This window comes from Mchenga conophoros, linkage group LG16, assembly GCF_057382185.1.
Source record: "Mchenga conophoros isolate Kocher_MC1m ecotype Shallow Benthic linkage group LG16, M_conophoros_male_GT1.1, whole genome shotgun sequence".
Taxonomy (NCBI): domain Eukaryota; kingdom Metazoa; phylum Chordata; class Actinopteri; order Cichliformes; family Cichlidae; genus Mchenga; species Mchenga conophoros.
Window position 1 is genome coordinate 38,616,542 of NC_140541.1, and position 17,910 is coordinate 38,634,451.

The window sequence follows — 17,910 nt, forward strand, 5'->3', positions numbered from 1 at the left end:
TGTTATAATGTTATTTCTCTTCTTCTTTCTGCTGTTTAGTTTTCCACAGTTTATTTTATCAATTCACCACAAAAGTTCTACTTATCTCTTTCATATTTAAAGAGCCTCACTTCTTCAAAGGGATAGAAAAGGTGATAGCAAGAAGTAAGACAAAAGAGACAAGATAGGAGCGAGGAGAGCCGGAAGGGGGGCGCCTGATCTGGCATCCCACACCTCCCGCCGGATCCTGCTGTACGCTCTACCTCCCAGAAAAAGGGAGGAGCAGAGGGGAGAAGAGTGAAAATTCTAGTGTTGGGCTTTCTATGATTCTGAAGCCCCCTGTTGAGGCAGGCCCACCACGGGTTGATCAATCCTGGGCGTGTCTCGCGGTTAGCTGACTGCCTTAGCTGCACGAGTGATGTCAGCCCTTTTTAACAAAAGACAAATGCTGATGGATACTGACGCTCCTCTTGGTTGGTGAAAGGTTGAGCAATGATGGATTTTCTTTTGCTCTCAACTTTCTCGGCTACACACCTGAGGACCTGGTTGTGTCTCCATGTGGATCTGCCCTGAGTACGGCTGGTCCTACAACCATCCAACATGTGCTTGAGTGGCTGGTGTCCCGATTCTTTCTTGATGTGCTGAGAAAGAACAACCAAAACTCAGAGCAGGTCCAGTCAACAACAATGATTTATTAAGCACATGCATGGGGGGATGTACACAAGATCACCTTCTGTGTCGATCTCCATAGAGGAAGCACACAGGCTCCACTATTTTAAGGGCTGAAGGGCTAAACCTGCCCTGTCTGCATAAGCAAAGTTTATTATCCTGCAACAGTGACAGTTAAGTTCAACCCCTTCTAAGGCACTCATGTTTGCACTTCACTTACAGTCTCAATGCTCTTTCACCCCCAATCTGTTTCCTCTTATTCTCTTTTAGCAAAGTAAAAATAGGCAACGTTCTCTGCAGGTCTGCACAGTTTCAGTCTGGCTAAGCATTGCAATAACCTCTGATACAGTTTATCACGGAAAAACAAAATCCACAGCCAATAAGCACTAGAGAATGTGTTTTCTTACATCTTACTCTGACTGTCACTGGGCAGGCGTGTGCACTGTTACAAGCAAAACACTTCTGGTAATACCCTATAATCCTGCACATTTCATTAGCAGCTGGATTAATATGGCCTTTGCTAAAATATTACTTCATGATATATTCTCCACCTTCGAAGAAAGTCACAATACAGCTGACGCCGCTACTCCCCTGCCAGCTCGGCCGATCTCACCTCCAACAACGGCATCATGGGTGCGGGGCCTTCCAGTCCCGCGTCCATGGCCCTTGCTATCACCCTCTCGGTCAGCCGTCTGATACAGGGAAGGCAGCAACAGCTGCACGTGACCAGGATAACTATAAAGACTGTACACAGGGGGCAGGATGGGTCCTTTCCAAACCACAGCTGCAGATTTATTGGGGAAGGCAGCACATCGTATGTCGCTTGGATGAAACGTAGTCTATTAGACCCATTCCCCAGATTTCACTCCATGAGAGTTTCCTCTTTCCCACACTCTCCCAGTTCATCCAGCGACTCTGCTTGGCCAGCGCTACGGCTCTGGCATGTCTGACTGTTTCCTCCTGCCGACGCACCTCCTCCACCACCATTTTTCAACCTTCGGTTACAGATGCCTGTTGCCACCGAGGTGTTACTGCTCCAAGACCAAATCCTCCTCTGCCCTGCTGGACGTGACCCACCACGTCACGACGGTGAAGAGCAGATTTGGCCTGTAGCACAGATGTGGCCGGGGTCTCGGGAGGCCGTAAGTGACATCTCAAGCCTCACTTTTGCACATTTAATGTCCTCCACCAGACTAGTGATAGGCAATGACAGTATAGAGTCCAACACTGCTGAGGCATTTGGGAAGTCCGAGCCACGTGCTCGCGTAGGAGCTCACCAGCCTCTCCAGTCGATTGGCATGACTGAGTGAGACCTGATACGTCGTCAGTGGCCGCAGTAGTCTGGGAGTGCAGTGTTTTAATCTGGCCGTTAGCCTTGTTCTGCCGTGGTTGTTCAAGTTGCCAGGTATCATATATTCATATTTTCAATTATATATAAACACAATATATTTTATACTGTCTGTGGTTTTATGAGACCCTGAACATTGGTCCTGAGGGTTTGTCTCATCGGCTGCCTGTTGACTGCATGTGCTTTAAAGTAAGCCGTCTGGGTTGGTGGTAAATACCCGAATGGAAAGTGTGTGTCAAGGCCAAATTAACCACAGTGCACACAAAGGTGATCACACCTCTCACTGTGAACCTTACACACATTTGTGCCACTCTATTCTCTCCGGAGCTCGCTTGTTGTTTCTAAAGAAAAATGTCAGTGATGTGAGATGGACATGAATATACAGAACATAATGAGCAGGAGATCGATCGATCGATCGATCGATCGATCGATCGATCGATCGATCGATCTATCTATCTATCTATCTATCTATCTATCTATCTATCTATCTATCTATCTATCTATCTATCTATCTATCTATCTATCTATCTATCTATCTATCTATCTATCTATCTATCTATCTATGTGTGTGTTTAATATATATACATAATAGTCATTTCTTCAGTAAACTATATTGTTTTCAATAATTTAGCTTTAAATTACTTGAAAATTATATATTTCCACAGAAAAGCCATAAAATTGTGACGAGTATTTGTGGTTTCTGTGGAATTGGAGGCGTTTTCTGCAAACAGTTATTAGTTTGATTCTAAGGAAAAGTTCAGTGATGTGTGGGTGGACATGCATGCTCCAGGAACATGACACCCACAGACAGACAGAGCCTTTACCCATCAGTGGGAGGAAGATGATGAGCACTTTCAGCAGCGACACTGCTCCTCTTCCTCTGGGCGGTGTCAGTGTGGCGCCATCCACAGGTCAAACCTCAACACTGCACCTGATCCAAATGCACAAGTTTTGCTGGGGTCAGTGTCACTGCTGGTACCTGGACCCTACAGAGGGTGGTCCGACTGCTCCAAGATGTCACATCAACACGTGCCATTCCCAGGTTTACGGCGTCTCTCAGCACAATCTCAGGATCAAGGAGGAGGTTCCAGAGCCCAGCAAAACGACCTGCAGCAGACGACTGGTGTGAATGTCTCCGAACAATCAGAAACAGACTTTGTGGTCACAAATTTTGAAGCCATCCTGATAACCTTATCCCACCAACGATGTGGTGATCCAACTTTTTTCAGTGTATTTAAAAAGATCCTCTGGAAAAGATTAGAATTCTTGTAAATGAGTTCAATACACAAAAGCACATGAACAGCAGAAACATACATTTACAGATAAATAATAGCAGAAAAGCAAAGTGAAGCGAGCCCCAGTCAATTGTCAGTTTTGCACTTTGTTCTGATTAAATCTCCGTCCCTGGTGTTACATAACCTTCTGGCACATCCATCACTCTCCGAGCTGTTCCCAACATCAATCATTTATTTGGGTCTTTTTTGACAGTTTTAAGACCAGAACTCTGGAAAACGATCAAACATACAGCAAAGAGAAAACAATTCCTCTTCCTGACAGCTTTGTCGGGTTCGCTGTCAGGGGTGGGCTACTATACCCGTTAAAGAAGGGTTTTTCACAGTTTTGGCAACTGCAGATGGGAAACAAGTGTCCCAGGTGCACTCTCAGGCAAAGTGTGTTTACTTTATGGGGTAGAGATGGATGCTTCACCACCTGCTGGCAGCAGAGAGGCTCCCAGCTGCAGCCCAGCCCATACTTGTGAATAATATTTGATCTAAAGATGTGGATCTTGGGATTTTAAACATGCAGGTTAAAAGCTTATCAGTGTGGTTCCATTTATATAAACACTCCAGTGCAGATGTACAGAGAGAGGATACGAGTATATATGATTACATAGTGTATATGTGAGTATATGTCTGGTGCACATAGGTATATATGTCATAAACATCCACAACAACTTCCTGAGGGCCCGGCGTCCTCTAATAGGCCCTTTGTCTGTCTCCTGTCTCCAGGATTCTGGATTTAGTGTTGGAAAACCTGAAGACAGTCCTCCCTGGAATCACAGTGTCCCTCAGTTTGTTAGTCCACCTTCTTCCATCCATCCCTCGTCATCACATCTTTGTTTTTGGTTAGGGTTTGTGTTTTTAAAAATCTATTTTCCATTTTGTTTGTGTCACAGTTTTGTTTTCATTCAGTTTAGTGTCGGTGTGTCCCGGCCTGGAAGGCCTTACCTTCTTTCATTTATCCAACCACACTGTTAGTTTCTCATGTGTGTGTTATTGTCTGCTTGCTTTCACATGTTTCCCAGTTTTGAATTGTTCCGTATCTGAGGTGTGATCCCAGGTTCTCCTGTTCTTTTCCTCTGACCTTGTTCAGCACTGACAAACTCAAAGCTTTAACACGTTTAATGGTCGGCTGGTAAAAACTACCCGAAAAAGAAAAATCTGCAAAATCTGAACAAAACTGAAAATGTGGATGAAAAATGTATAAAGAAGAAAATAAAATTTAAAAAACAACATGTTAAAAATCAATTAATTTAAGAACAAAAAAGAAAAATATGAACACTTTTAATGGTTCTTTGATATTCTGTGCGAAGATCAATGATGCCATTGATTCAGCCCCACAGGGCCCACCCCACAGGGCCCACCCCACAGGGCCCACCCCACAGGGCTCAGCCAGCCTCAGAACCAAGCCCGGCCGTGCACACACACACATAAACGACACAAAGACGCACATGCACGCTCGCCCATCTGAAGTGTGGTGAGCAGAGCAAAGGGAAAAAGAGTCGTGACAAGAGTCTCTGAAATGTTGAACTTATTTTATTTTAAAAAACAATTTAAAAAAGAGATTCTGGGAGGCCAAAAATGTTTCAAGCTTTATTATTTAGTCGTTAACAAGAGAACCGAGTTTAATTCACCTCAGTTCAGCTGTGACAAAACTACAGTTAAAGCAAATGATTGGTTTGTTTTACCAACACAACATTGGTTTAGTTTCACTTCTCTCGGTCATTCAGGACACTTCTTCTTTTTTATTCAAACATACAGACGTTTCACATTAACCATGTTGAAACTAATGCCTGAAAAAAAATCCTTTATTTTTTCATTGTTTCCTTGATCCAGGGGATGAAGAAACGGACTTTAGTGAACACGTGGGGGTAGCTGAGATCAGTGCAGTCCTCTGGTGAGGTGTAAGCTGTTACACCTTGAAGCTTATTCTTGCAGATGAGTGGTCCACCAGAGTCTCCCTACAAAACAGGCAACAGAAAAACTTCCCTCAGTCAGTAGCAGTTATTATTCATCACTAAACGTTCAGTAGTTAGTCTGCTTCACATGTGACATACCCGGCAGATGCCTCCACTCTTTTTGGTAAAGTTGGTGCAAATCATGTGATCAGAATTAAAATATTGCTGCCAAATGTTTTCACAGTTAGACATGGCCTCTATGTTCTCTGTGGCTTCCTTTAACACATTTGAGGGACAGTCATGAGCTGTAGTCCATCCCCAGCCTGCCACAGCACATTTCATGTTAGCTGATGTTTTTCCTTCAGGCAGGCCGATGGTCTTCACGTTCTTACTGAGTTTGGCTTTCTTTTTCAACTGTGGACACAGTGTGTTTGAGAGAGCAGTTACTTCCTGATTTTAGGTTAAAATAATATCTCCTACCTCACTGCATAATGCAGCGTGACAGATATACTGCCAACAGTGCTTCACAGTGAGGTTAGCCCAAATATTCATTTTATTATGAAGCTTTAAACACTCTTAGTTTTACCTTCAGTAACATGATGTCATATTCGTATTGTCCAGTGAACCCTGGATGAGCGAAATACTCGTCCACTTCGATGCGTTGCTGAGTTCTCTCTTTCTTGGTGATGTCGTGTGCTCCGAGCACCACGGTGCAAGAACCCCAGGTCTCATTTCTGAACAAGAAACACAAAGTTCAAAGAAGCGTCTGCAGTCGCACTGATACTACGGATGGTGTGAATCATAATATCGACACAAATGAAGGTCCATGCAGTCTTCTCAGTGTGTTGCAGCGCTCCAACACCGTTAGACAAAAACAGTTATATATATACACCATATAAAAAGCGTACTTGCAGTGAGCTGCAGTCAGAACAAAGTCCCTCTGAATAAGGATCCCTCCACATGAATGTACTCCCCGATACTGGACTGACACCATGTACGGTCTGGAGTGGGGCTTTGCCTCCCTGCCACCGACTATGCCGCTCTCAGCAGCCCCTTACAGGAGAGCAAAGGTCAAATCAAAACAGCGACCACAGAAAATTCTTCATTTTGGCCTTTAAAGAAGTGGGAAACTATATTTCAGCGCAGGTCTAAAATATCCTGTCATTGAAACTCTGCCAGTCTTCTTACCTGTGAGGGAGATTTGCAGAAAGACGTAAAGGATGCAGCAGATCATGGTGGGACAGACGCTGCAGGCTTGCAGTGACCCCCCCACTCCACACGTCTCTTTTTATAACACGCCTCCCACAACAGAAACTTTGTGGTCAGAAGTTTCTGCACGGATATCACACCTTTGTCTGCACCGCTGCATGTAACAGGTGGTGGTGCATCACACACCTCCAATCATTTACCAGCAGAACATTATTTCTGTTTTCAGGATGATACAAAGAGCCTGGAAGAAACTGCTGTTGTGATTTGTTACTATGTAAATATGACTGAACTGAATGAAATGCTACCTGATGCCCCCTGACACACACATTTTCTACTCTTGTGCTACTTGGGTGGTGCTAAATAACTGGATGGAAATGTGTATGTAGGTCATGTTAACCACAGTGCACACAAAGGTGATCACACCTCTCACCATGAGCCTTACACACTCCAAAGCTTGCTCAAATAAAATGTTACAGTTCTGAGAAGCTAGTGTATACTTTAAAGTTTTTAAATGAAACAACTTACTGAAGAATTTTACTGAGCTTGGTGACCTAAGAGGTGATTGCTTGATGTCTTTGCAGGTCTATTTCCTATTTTCTTTCCAGGCTTGTTTAACATGTAAGTGATCAATCATTTGACCTCATGTTTGTGCAGCTTTGGCTGCATTTTAACTTTTTCTCCTCGGTGCAACGAGGACCAAGATGAGCGCTGTCAGAGCTACAAACCAGGTGAGCTCCAAAGGAAAAGTAATAGTGATCAGCAAACCTGATTGGTCAGGATATATTCAAACTGGAGTGTTTTTTTCTAATGTTTGCTCGACGTTAGTGAGTGAAACTGGGCAGTTGCTGGTAGAGGTGTGAGGTGTGTCTGCATGTTGAGTTTATGGTGTTTCTGATGTCTTTGTGTTGTAATGGTTTAGTTTTTTGTACGTAGTTTTTAGTTTAGTTGTGTTTTTTCCTTCTAAGTTACTCCCAGCCCAGGTTTCCTGTCCTGTGTCGCATCCTTGCGTCTCGTCTCTCTTTCCTGTTTACACTGCCCCTCCTCGTGTATTGTGCTGTCATATATGATCCCTTCCACCCTCCCTATTCACCTTTATGTCCTTATATTGTCTCAGTTTTCCTCTGTCCTCACTCAGGCGTCGTGTTTGTGCTTCCCTGTGTTCTGTGTGTTCCTATTATGAGGTTTTGTGAAGCTTTTATTGAAAAATGGTTCATTACTCAAAGCTTTCCAACACAGTCCTCTCTGCTGACCTCTGCTGGACAAAAATATGAAGAGCAGTTTGAATCTACAGCTTATAATGAGCTGCTTTGTCATGATTGGCTGCTCTGCAGAGCTTCTGGCTGATGTGACGCTTTGATCTGTTGTTTTGGGTGAAAGCATGACGTTCTGTCTGTTTTGATATAAATAATCTAGATCCGTGCAGAAACTTCTGACCACCTCGTTTAAACATGTCCCGTGGTCTGGTCTCCTTTTGCGTTTGACTTCTTGATGTTTTTTATTAATAAAAATAAAAAACATACTATATATAACAATTAGGGGTGCAACGATATTCGTATCGATATTGAACCGTTCGATACAGTGCTTTCGGTTCGGTACGCATATGTATGGAACAATACAACATTTTTAATCTATTTTATCAACTTTCCTTCTGACGATGCTGTCTGTGTTGAGCGCTCAGTGGATCTGCGTTCGACTACTCCGCCTAGGCTGCACTGTCCAGCGCAGATTCACTGAGCGCAGGGCAAGCTAGCAAGACAGAAGCTAATCTTGTTGCAACATGGCAAACTGAACCTCCCCCACCCTCATTCAGATCTGGTCTTTGGAACTATTTTGGTCTTCATGTGACGTATGACCCTGAAGGTAAGCGCGTCATGGACTAAAGTAAAACAGTATGTTGGATGTGCCACGCAATGCTCAATTACATGGTGGGAGCTAGTGTGTTAGCGCAGTTAGCTCGTTAACGTGTTGACGCCGTCCAGCCCCACGCAATCCGGGGCGATCCGGGGCAATCCGCGGTCGCTTGTTAACGGAGATTTGCCGTGTTGTGGCGTTAACGTCATTTCAGATTAACGCTGACAGCACTAGTGGGAACACAACGAATATGACTGCACATTTACTCCGACAGCATCCTAGTGCAAAGACAAGTGGAAGCAGACAAAAACAACAAGCAGCATGCTACAAACTTTACCCGAGTCATTTAGACAGCCGTTAGCACAGGATTCTCCTTATGGGGACCTGATATGTTTAATATGCTGCTGAGAATATAGCCCAGAAGAAGCGGATAGTATAGCTTTTATTTTGAAAGAGCCATTTCTCTGTAATAAACTCTCTTTTCCAAAGATGAGTGATTCCTCCATCAGATAGATTATTTTTTTATTACTTTGTTGTTTCAGCAACATTAAATTTGAAAACTACTTTTGAGTTAAAATATATATTTATAATTTTAATAAATGACAAATTAAAAAGGCATGAACATTTTTTTGTATCGAAAAAATATTGAACCGTGACACCAAAGTACCGAACCGTGAATTTTGTGTATCGTTGCACCCCTAATAACAATGTACACCACGATCTTACAACAGGCTGTGAGTAATGCTTGTGCTGTGAGGTCCCTGCTTTCATCTGATTATGAAATAAACAGGTATGTTTATATGTGCTGTAACTTCTATAACTGTAACTATATGTACTGTGTATTTGTTATGTACATGTTAGAGCTGGGAGCAGAAGCAGATAAACTGGTTTTTATTTACACTGGACCTATACGCACATACATACTATATATACATATGGGGATGTGTACATGTATATACTATATATACACCTGCACTGGAGTGTTTATAATGGAAGCTGCATGCTTAAAATCACAAGACCCAAACATTTAGGTCAAATATGATCCACAATTATATTAATGAAGTTTGTGACTGTTAGGTTGAAATTGTTAAATGTTGTCATTGTGTTACTTAAATGTGTAAGTCTTGGTTCAAACTGTAGGATCAAAGACATTCCTTTGTTTCTGACCCCTCCCCAGCCTGTTGAACGTGGGGGAGGCTGCAGTGTTTTATTACAGGCACATCCTATGTGAGGGTTCTGTTTTCTTGTTTAGCAAACTTCCTGCCTTTATGACCCTTTTGGTGAGCAGGTCACACAAACACACCCCAAACACACACACACACACACACACTCACGTGCATATGAATACACACACACACACACACACACACACACACCTAGTGCCTGACACCATAGGGGTTTTTTACAATGGGTGTTTGTGTAAACTGTGTGAGGGGAAGCAGATTCTTTGGACTCGTTTGACACCAGGGCAGAGGACTGCTGCTGTCCGGCTCCCTTTGCTATAGCAAGTAAAACCGATCGATTGCTGTTCGTCTTGCTTCGTTAACAGGAAGAAGTTTCTAAACCAGCGAAGCCTGTGGAAGCACAGACCCAACAGTGACACTTGTTGTATGAGCATGTGTGATCAGTACTGTCTGAAATGTAGTGATTAGGATCAATAAGTAACCTTTGATTGTGTTATGGCCAACAGTGACAAGTCCAAACACGGGGCTAAATAAACTTGGCCCTGCTGAGATGCTCCTGGGAGCCTCTCTGCCCAGAGTTGCGGTAAACTCTTCCTTAACAGATATAGTAAGTCCGCCTGGCAGCAAAGCCAGCAAAGTTGTCAGGAGGATTAATTGTTTGGTTGGTTCGCTGTGCTTGCTTGTGTCTCTCGCTGTATTATACAGTTTTTTCACGTAACGCTGTAACCTGTGTTTAACACGGGCCTGGTGGTCGACACAGGAAGTCATGTTTCCAGAATATTTGTCCCTCATGCTGCACACATTTCATCTGATTTAGGTTAATAATACACACAGATGTGTGTGTGTGATTATATCAGATTATATTTGAGATATAAAAAATTTAAAGTTCAAACTGTTTGAAATGAGCTCAGCAGCTGCAGCAGGAATATTTTTTTTTAGCATTTTTCAGTAGAACCCGTCTTTACTTTTGTGTTTTATTTAAAAAGACACATTAAGACGAACACTTCACCACAACATGTAGATGTGGCAGATTCACACACACAGCCTCATTTTCATCTAAATAACTCTTTGATTTATTTTAAATAACACTTCTAAAGACATAACAGCACGTGGACATAACATTCAGTTAAACAGGCGCCCAGCATGACGTTTGATGGTCCAGTAACTGCTGTGTTTCACACTGTGGTGGGTTTAATACTCCAGCCTGAGCAGATATAGCTTCAAGTTTTGTTTTAAGCACCAGCTTAGTGCCACCCAGCAGGACCCATGAAACCCAGATTCAGAGTGTGCGCACCGTCAATATCACGCACAGATAAGGTGCAACATACAACACGCTGAAGTGTCTCCATGGCACACGGTTTCACCCCTCCACCACCGAAACGCTGCATCGCTCTACCTCGGGTGGCTGAAACACACAGATGATTGCAGCTGTAAGCACATCAGCTGTTTCCTTCATGTTCATGTTACACATGCATCATGGGAAAACCACACATCTGTGTGTGTGTCTGCGTTTAACATGCTCGACCTCTTTCACATGTTAGATAGTAAAAAGTAAATAGTTCATGCTCACCTTTGCTCACTGCACAGCTGTTAGAAGAACCACAGCAGCTGCTATCAGATATACAGTTAGGGCTGCAGGTGAGCTCCTCGCTGCTGCACCTGCTGAACACCGAGACACCAACAGTCAGCCTCATACCAGAGCATCCTAGGGCAAGTTTCTGAGTTCCCCCGACGATCAGCCAGAGTTACAGGGCTGAGTAAATGTCTCTGAGTCAGAGGGATGCTCAGTGTACGGTGAACTCTGACTCAGGTTGAACTTTGACTTTGAAACTTCTTCTGCAGAAACATGTTTCATGGTTGTGTCGCCTACGTCAGTCTGAAATAAGACATGAATGATCGCTACAGATACAAAAAGAACATAATCAAATGGCAAAAGCGACACTGGTCCTGCACATTATGGACAATGCTGGGCATCCTCTGCACACGGCCATTAACAACCAGAAGAGTCTGTTCAGTGACAGGTTGCTTCTCCCAAAGACAAGAACTAACAGACTTAAAAACTCCTTTGTCCCACACGCCATCAGACTGTTTAACTCCTCTCTGGAGGGGAGAGGGAGGGGAAACAGGAGGACAAAGGAGGGGGGAACAACTAAGCTGTAGTGCCTCTTCACCTCACTGTGCAATACCTTTTGTGCAATACCTTTTTCTTTTGTAAATAGTCAATAGTTAATTCTATTTTTTTATACTTTTTCAACATGTTCAAAATAAAGATTCAATCAATCAATCAATCAAACAGTGCAATAGACCTCAATACTGGAAATGTGCAATTCACTTGTATTTTTATTTTTTATTCCTATTTATTCTATTTATCCCCTTCGTATATTTTATTTATATTGTCTCTGTATTTATATATATATATGTGTGTGTAATATTCTGTAACTCTGTAACTTCTGTCGGTGCTGTGCTTTTTTGGAAATCGAATTTCCCAGAGGAACCCACCCGAGGGATTAATAAAGTTCTATCTAATCTAATCTAATCTAATCAAAGCTTGACTGACTACTGAGGGACTCGTTTATGGTTCTGTAATTGAAATTTGAGTGTTTTAGCTGTTTTTAGTTCTGTAAGAATGGAACACGGAGCAGGTTATGTAGGGAGGCCTGCAGGGACACAGGACGACCTGCATGCATGATAAACCAGCACAGATGTTTCTCTGCAGACGTCTGAGGATTTATTTTCCTCTCAGCTGAACAGCAGCTCGAGAGCTCTGAACCTTCCACGATTACTCAGCGTGTTCAGGTCTGACTGCCTGACGGCTGACAGCTGCACATCGCTGTAGTCTTTGCACCCTGTGATTGTCAGTTTGCTGTGAATGAGCTCCTCATGTCCTGTTTGCACAAACTAAAATAGTGATGGTCTGAGGTTACTCAGCATATTTCCTGTCAGCTCTCATAATTCGTACACTCGTCAGCGCTAGAATAATAACCATAAATTATTATAAATATAAATCAGTAGTAGTAATAACAGTAATAAGATGATGATACGCTCAGAGAAACTTTTTTATCTTCAGGCATTTTTGGTTCCATCACCTGAGATTCACATCTTAAAAATATGTCTCACATATATTTTAAAAACACTTCATTATAAGTGACGTATATCCACTAACCGACTCTTTGACTGTCAGTTGGTGTCACTTTCATCATTATTAGAGCGCTCCCCTTCGCGCTGTTGTAGTTTACCTTCCCTCGGCTGACTGGACGATGTGGAGCGTACCTGTGTTGAAGTAGTGGGTGACCTTGACAGTCCTGTTCAGGGTGGGGTTGTGGCTGAGACAGCTCACGGCCTCGTGACGACCTGCAGGGATGTGCAGGATGCTGCGGGAGCTGTACAGGTGATCGTGGACGTTCTGCTTCGTTTCAGTGTTGACGTTCCTGGACTCCACTGCCTGATGGGAGCTGTTATGGAGGAGGACCCACTGTATGTCAGGGGCAGGAAATCCTCCTTGCAGACTGCACACTGCAGACATAGCCTCTGTATTAACGTCCAGCCTGGGCTCCTGGTACGGCACTGAGGAGAGAGGAGAACAAAGGTCACCTTCACTTTTTTGATTTTTGTAGTGGGCGTTAAACAGGAAAAGGAAAAGCGTTCCAGTATCTGTGCACTAAATATGAAGCTACATCCAGTTAGCATGCATGCTGGAAACAGCTGTCCTGGGTTTGCTAACAACATGAGCGTGCTAGCCATGACAGCATGTTAGCTAAGCTGAGCTAAGCTAATTTGTGTTATTTTTGTTTGTTTTTGTATTTTGCAGTAATTTGTTTGTAATATGTTGGATTACAGAGCAAACAAAAAGGGTTTTTCCTATTTTAAGACATTTTTTTAATCTCATATTGGGAAATGCTTTTGTTATATCAGGTAAAATAATTATTATAATAAAATCTAATGCAAATATGTCAACAACTTTTGATCCTCTGAGAATAGGACAGTGTGTAAAACCAGAATATCAATGATGTGGACTCTCAACACCTCATCAGCCTTTCATGGCTGAGGGGGTATAAACATTAAATAAATCTATTAGTGTTGTTACTGTATTATTGTTGAGTCTTTACCTTACGATATAAAGGCCTTGTTGTTGTGATTTGGTTCTGTATAAATAAAATTAAATTGAATCATTGACAGCAAAACCTCAAAAAGGAAATTCCACATTCTGCATAAATCATAATAACTACAGATTTTCTCTAAATGTAATCTGTGCTGACTGTAGCTGCCTATGTTTGACCTCTGATGATGTCATCTGTTGCTAGGCAGCTCTGTGAATTAAAAGTTATTCAGCATGCTCAGGTCTGCAGTTCGTGCAGCCCAGTGTTTGCTGCAGCATGAGCTCAACATGGCCATCGTTGAAAAGCTAAACTGGTGAAATATAATCTGTGCTGATGATGTCACGTGTTACTAGCCAGCCCGGTGTGTGCCGGTCTAACTTGCCTTTCCTATTTTTGTGAGGAAAACAGAAACCTTTCTCACCAGCTACATGCAAAGTCATTTCACAGATTTGTGTGTGTTCCAGGTGGTATCGCGTCGTCCCGCTGTCGTCCAGCACTGCTGCAAATGATGAGTATGTTCTTCCATTATCGTCAAGAGTCAGGTTTTTGAGTACGATGGTGATATTGCCTCTGACTATGTCCTGAGGGAAGTCTGTGACTCTGTGTTGATAGAGCTCGTTTACATGCTCCGCCACCTTTCTTCCGTTATTATAGGAGTACAAAACCACATTTCTATCATCTTGCCAATAAAATCGGAGACTCTTCCAGTCCGTGATAGCTCTATCCTGTATGCTACATTCGAGGACTGCCGAGTGAGAGATGGTGGTGTTAACATCACGCACGAGAGTCGCATCGCCCGCTGAGATTAAAAAGAAGACAGAAAACTGTTAAAGATGAATGATTCCTCAAAAGCTGCGACACTCCAACACCAAACACTCACATCTGTAGACTAAGTTTAGCTCCAGATAGGCCAAAAGCTAAAGACGCTAGTTAGCGTTGGTGTATTACCACCAACACACACACACACACACACACACACACACACATTTAAACTGGAGTAACTTACCAACCACGAAACTGGAAAATAATCCAAATACAGAAATCACTTTGGGGAGCATTTTATCAGAGACCAGCGAGCAAAATGGATGTTAGTGAACACCAACACGACAAACGAGGCTAAACTCATGTGCAGATCAAGAAATACTTTCTGTTCTGACTCCGGTATTTCCCCGTGGCATCAGCGCTGACTCATAGTTTCAAAATAAATCACAACAAAGCTCTGATGATACACATTTAAAGCCCTACAGACACCAACTAATATCTGCACTATCTGTACCCTGTGACCACGTGCAGCTCATGTGCTTTAGCTGTTTTGCAGAGGAAGTGGGACATGCAAAATAGCTGCTGAATAGGAAATGACGTCTGTTTGGAGGACATGGAGACTGTCTGAGCCCTTCCTACCCATCAAAGGGTCATCGAGTACCAGATTCAGAGAGTACTTTCTGCTCTGCACTTTAAACAGCTTCCGCTCTGCTGAGGACGTTTAGCTGACTTCGTTGATTTTAAAAAACACCTGCTGCTAGTTACAGATGTGAAATCAGTTTGATACAATAGGAAAGCAGGACCATGACTCACAGATGTTTGCAGGTCCAATGAGGATACCTGATTCTGTTCACCTGGACGTAGCGTTTTGGGGGAGAAACGTTTCGTCACTCATCCAAGTGACTTCTTCAGTCTCAGCTGACTGCAGGTTTCCCCAGTCTTATAAACAGTGGATGTTGATCAATGTTCATGAGAATTTGCATAATTAAAATTAAGGAACAGACCTCCCAGCCCATTGTTCCTTCAGTGGGCTGGTTTCAGTCATTATGCAAATGTCCTGGTTATAAGATTGGAAACCTGCAGTCAGCTGAGACTGAAGACGTCACCTGATGATGACGAAACTTTTCTCCCACTGAAAACATCCTGAATTTTGGAGATTTACTTACCTGGATGACTGAGCATGCATCAAGATAAAGAAGGCTCCGTTTGCTGCCCAGCAGTTAAACCCAACTATGGCCAATAGGAGGAGACTCGTTACAGCTTCCTGTTGCTGTGGTTTAATTCTGAAGTTGGTTGTCTCTCTCTTACCTTTGGCTCCTCTGATCAGGCTGGTTGCAAGATAGACAGAGCACAATGTGCTTTGAGGCAGCAGCCAAGAAAGCTGTAGTCCGCGTCTGTGAACACCCGTGTGTACACCTGTGTGGATCAGCATGCTTGCATTCCAAAGGTTTCTCCATGTAACGATCTGCTAGGGAGTGTGGGGGGGCCACAGCCCCGTCCCCCAGGGCATGAAGCAGGTATGGAGGAGATCAAAACTCCAGACATCCAGAGGCCCCCAGAACACAAGAGACCAAGGAAGACCAACAGAGGGGCAGCCGCGCCACTGTCCCAGAAAGAGCTGAGGAGAGTCCCAGATGAGGGCTCACTCAGCAGCCGCGGAGCAGAAGCCAGGGGGAGTTGCAGTGACGCGCCCGTGAGCTCCGCCGGCAGCCAGCTGCGCCTGAGTGACCGAGCCCCAGGCCGAGAGGCCGGGGGCACCCCACCTCCGAAGTGGCCCGAGCGAGCCCCAGGCTCCAGGCCCCGATAAGCGGCCGCCAAGGAGTGAGCCGGTGTGTACCTGGACGCCCATCCCCAGACACAAAGAACCACCAACGCACCGACACCTGAGGGGGTCTGCCACTGGCAGGGGAAGTGGTGGTAGGTGGAGATAGGCCTCCAAACCTTGGAGGACCTGAGATGTCCCCAGAGAGGTGGCGCCTGACACCCAACCTGACATATAGACACAGACATACAGGCACACACAGATACAAACATCCATTCCCACCCTCATGCTCTCATATGCACTCACTCCACACTCAACCAACGTGGAGACAGACATAAAGAGACGCTGTACACACAATCACACTCCCCAAGCGTACTCTACAAACCGGGTCTAGGTACCCTTGCCCCTGGAGGGGGGAACTGCACCCAGACCCAGGTGGTGTTACCCTTTTCCCTGCGGTGGGGGGAGGCAGACCGCCCCGACTCCGCAGCAGCAGGAAGGCTCCACACTCCAGACCGCAGTCGGACGGCCAACTCCTCCTACTAGCCCTCCCGCTCCAGCAGGTCGCAGAGAACGGGGGTGAGAGAAGACTCCAAACCTCCCTCCACCCGCTCATTGTAGTGTTGATGCATGTGTGTTCTAAGGTGCATTTAAAACCCAGGAGGGCATGGAGCTACCTGCCAGAGAGCAGCAGGTAAGCGCATGGTCCCTCCTGCTAGCCCTCAATGTCTACGTGTATTTAAAATTGAGAGGTGGGCAACGACGCCAGGGGTGGGGTGTACACCCTGATGGTACTTTGGACTCCGTGTATCGTGCCCACCCCCAAGATCCTATATGTATGTGTAATGAGAGTGTGAGTAATGTGAATGTCTAAGTTGTGGGATAAAATTGAGGCAGAGGCAGCCAGAAGGGAACAGGGGGGGGGGGGGGGGGGGGGTAGCCTCCTCTGCACCCTGGTGACATACCCCTACTCCAAGGCCCTGCATGTGTGGGTGGTTGTGGTGGAGCGGGAGGAGGGAGGCAGCTGGAGATGGGGAGGAGGGGAGGGGCAGGTGACCCCTCCCTGGGGCCAGCTCCCCCGCTGACCCCAGTAGGCACTCCCATACTCCGCGACCCGCCAGGGAAAGGGGGCCCAGGCCCATCCAGACCGGGGCCCAGCGCAGCAGCGCCCCCCGGCCCCACAGAGCCCGGGACAGTCCACCCAACCCCACCACAGAGAAAACTGCACCTTCACTGACTGTACACCTACCACCTACCAATTTATTAGGTACACCTTGCTGCCAGCAGGTTGGAGACACTTTTTTTCTTCAGAACTTCATTCTTCGTGTCACAGATTCAACGAGGTTCTGGAAACATTCGTGCAAGATTCTGGTCCAGACGACGTCACTACAGTGTCTGCAGAATCCTGCTGATACAAGGATGCAGGATGGATCCATACTTTCATGTTATTTATACCCTGTGTTGGGTAAGTTACTTTAAATTAGTAACTTAGTTACATTACTAGTTACTTCTATCAAAGCATGAGGGTGGGAATGGATGTTTGTGTCTGTGTGTGCCTGTATGTCTGTGTCTATATGTCAGGTTGGGTATCAGACGCCACCTCTCTGGGGACATCTCAGGCCCTCCAAGGTTTGGAGGTCTATCTCCCACCACCACTCCCCCTGCCAGTGGCAGACGCCCTCAGACATCGGTGCGTTGGTGGTTCTTTGTGTCTGGGGATGGGCGTCCAGGTACACACCGGCTCACTCCTTGGCGGCCGCTTATCGGGGCCTGGAGCCTGGGGCTCGCTCGGGCCACTTCGGAGGTGGGGTGCCCCCGGCCTCTCGGCCTGGGGCTCGGTCACTCAGGCACAGCTGGCTGCCGGCGGAGCT

The 17,910-nt window shown here is 45.0% G+C and overlaps 2 protein-coding genes across 5 annotated transcripts; both read right to left on the bottom strand.

The window, feature by feature from the left end:
- Nucleotides 1-4,799: 4,799 nt before the first annotated feature.
- Nucleotides 4,800-6,968, bottom strand: LOC146557304 (granzyme B-like). 2 transcript variants are annotated; one of them, XM_085249114.1, is made up of 5 exons: nt 6,363-6,968; nt 6,083-6,227; nt 5,761-5,908; nt 5,334-5,588; nt 4,800-5,237 (listed from the first exon to the last, which is right to left on the bottom strand). In XM_085249114.1, exons 1-5 carry the CDS (start codon nt 6,406-6,408, stop codon nt 5,085-5,087), a joined length of 747 nt encoding a protein of 248 aa, XP_085105240.1. In that variant the 5' UTR covers nt 6,409-6,968; the 3' UTR covers nt 4,800-5,084. The 2 variants fall into 2 exon arrangements, with proteins under 2 accessions (XP_085105240.1, XP_085105241.1); XM_085249115.1 differs by having other exon boundaries at nt 6,087-6,227; nt 6,363-6,424.
- Nucleotides 6,969-10,433: 3,465 nt separating this feature from the next.
- LOC146557305 (T-lymphocyte activation antigen CD80-like) lies at nt 10,434-14,822 on the bottom strand. 3 transcript variants are annotated; one of them, XR_014888933.1, is made up of 5 exons: nt 14,522-14,822; nt 13,937-14,314; nt 12,689-12,982; nt 10,989-11,294; nt 10,434-10,823 (listed from the first exon to the last, which is right to left on the bottom strand). XR_014888933.1 is itself a non-coding variant. In XM_085249299.1 (5 exons), exons 1-4 carry the CDS (start codon nt 14,571-14,573, stop codon nt 10,995-10,997), a joined length of 807 nt encoding a protein of 268 aa, XP_085105425.1. In that variant the 5' UTR covers nt 14,574-14,822; the 3' UTR covers nt 10,434-10,823; nt 10,989-10,994. The 3 variants fall into 3 exon arrangements, 2 of the variants coding, with proteins under 2 accessions (XP_085105425.1, XP_085105424.1); XM_085249299.1 differs by having other exon boundaries at nt 10,989-11,077; XM_085249298.1 differs by having other exon boundaries at nt 10,989-11,080.
- Nucleotides 14,823-17,910: the final 3,088 nt, after the last annotated feature.

Excerpts from the sequence above, each read along its gene's own strand:
- LOC146557305 (XM_085249298.1), bottom strand. The coding sequence starts at position 14,573 with ATGCTCCCCAAAGTGATTTCTGTATTTGGATTATTTTCCAGTTTCGTG. Across the intron at positions 14,315-14,521 it reads ATTTTCCAGTTTCGTGGTTG|CGGGCGATGCGACTCTCGTG; the intron begins GTAAGTTACTCC and ends TTTTAATCTCAG. Across the intron at positions 11,081-12,688 it reads CACCCACTACTTCAACACAG|CAGGTGCAGCAGCGAGGAGC; the intron begins GTACGCTCCACA and ends CTCGGTGTTCAG.
- LOC146557304 (XM_085249114.1), bottom strand. The coding sequence starts at position 6,408 with ATGATCTGCTGCATCCTTTACGTCTTTCTGCAAATCTCCCTCACAG. Across the intron at positions 5,589-5,760 it reads ATGACATCATGTTACTGAAG|TTGAAAAAGAAAGCCAAACT; the intron begins GTAAAACTAAGA and ends CTGTGTCCACAG. Across the intron at positions 5,238-5,333 it reads AGAGTGGAGGCATCTGCCGG|GGAGACTCTGGTGGACCACT; the intron begins GTATGTCACATG and ends CCTGTTTTGTAG.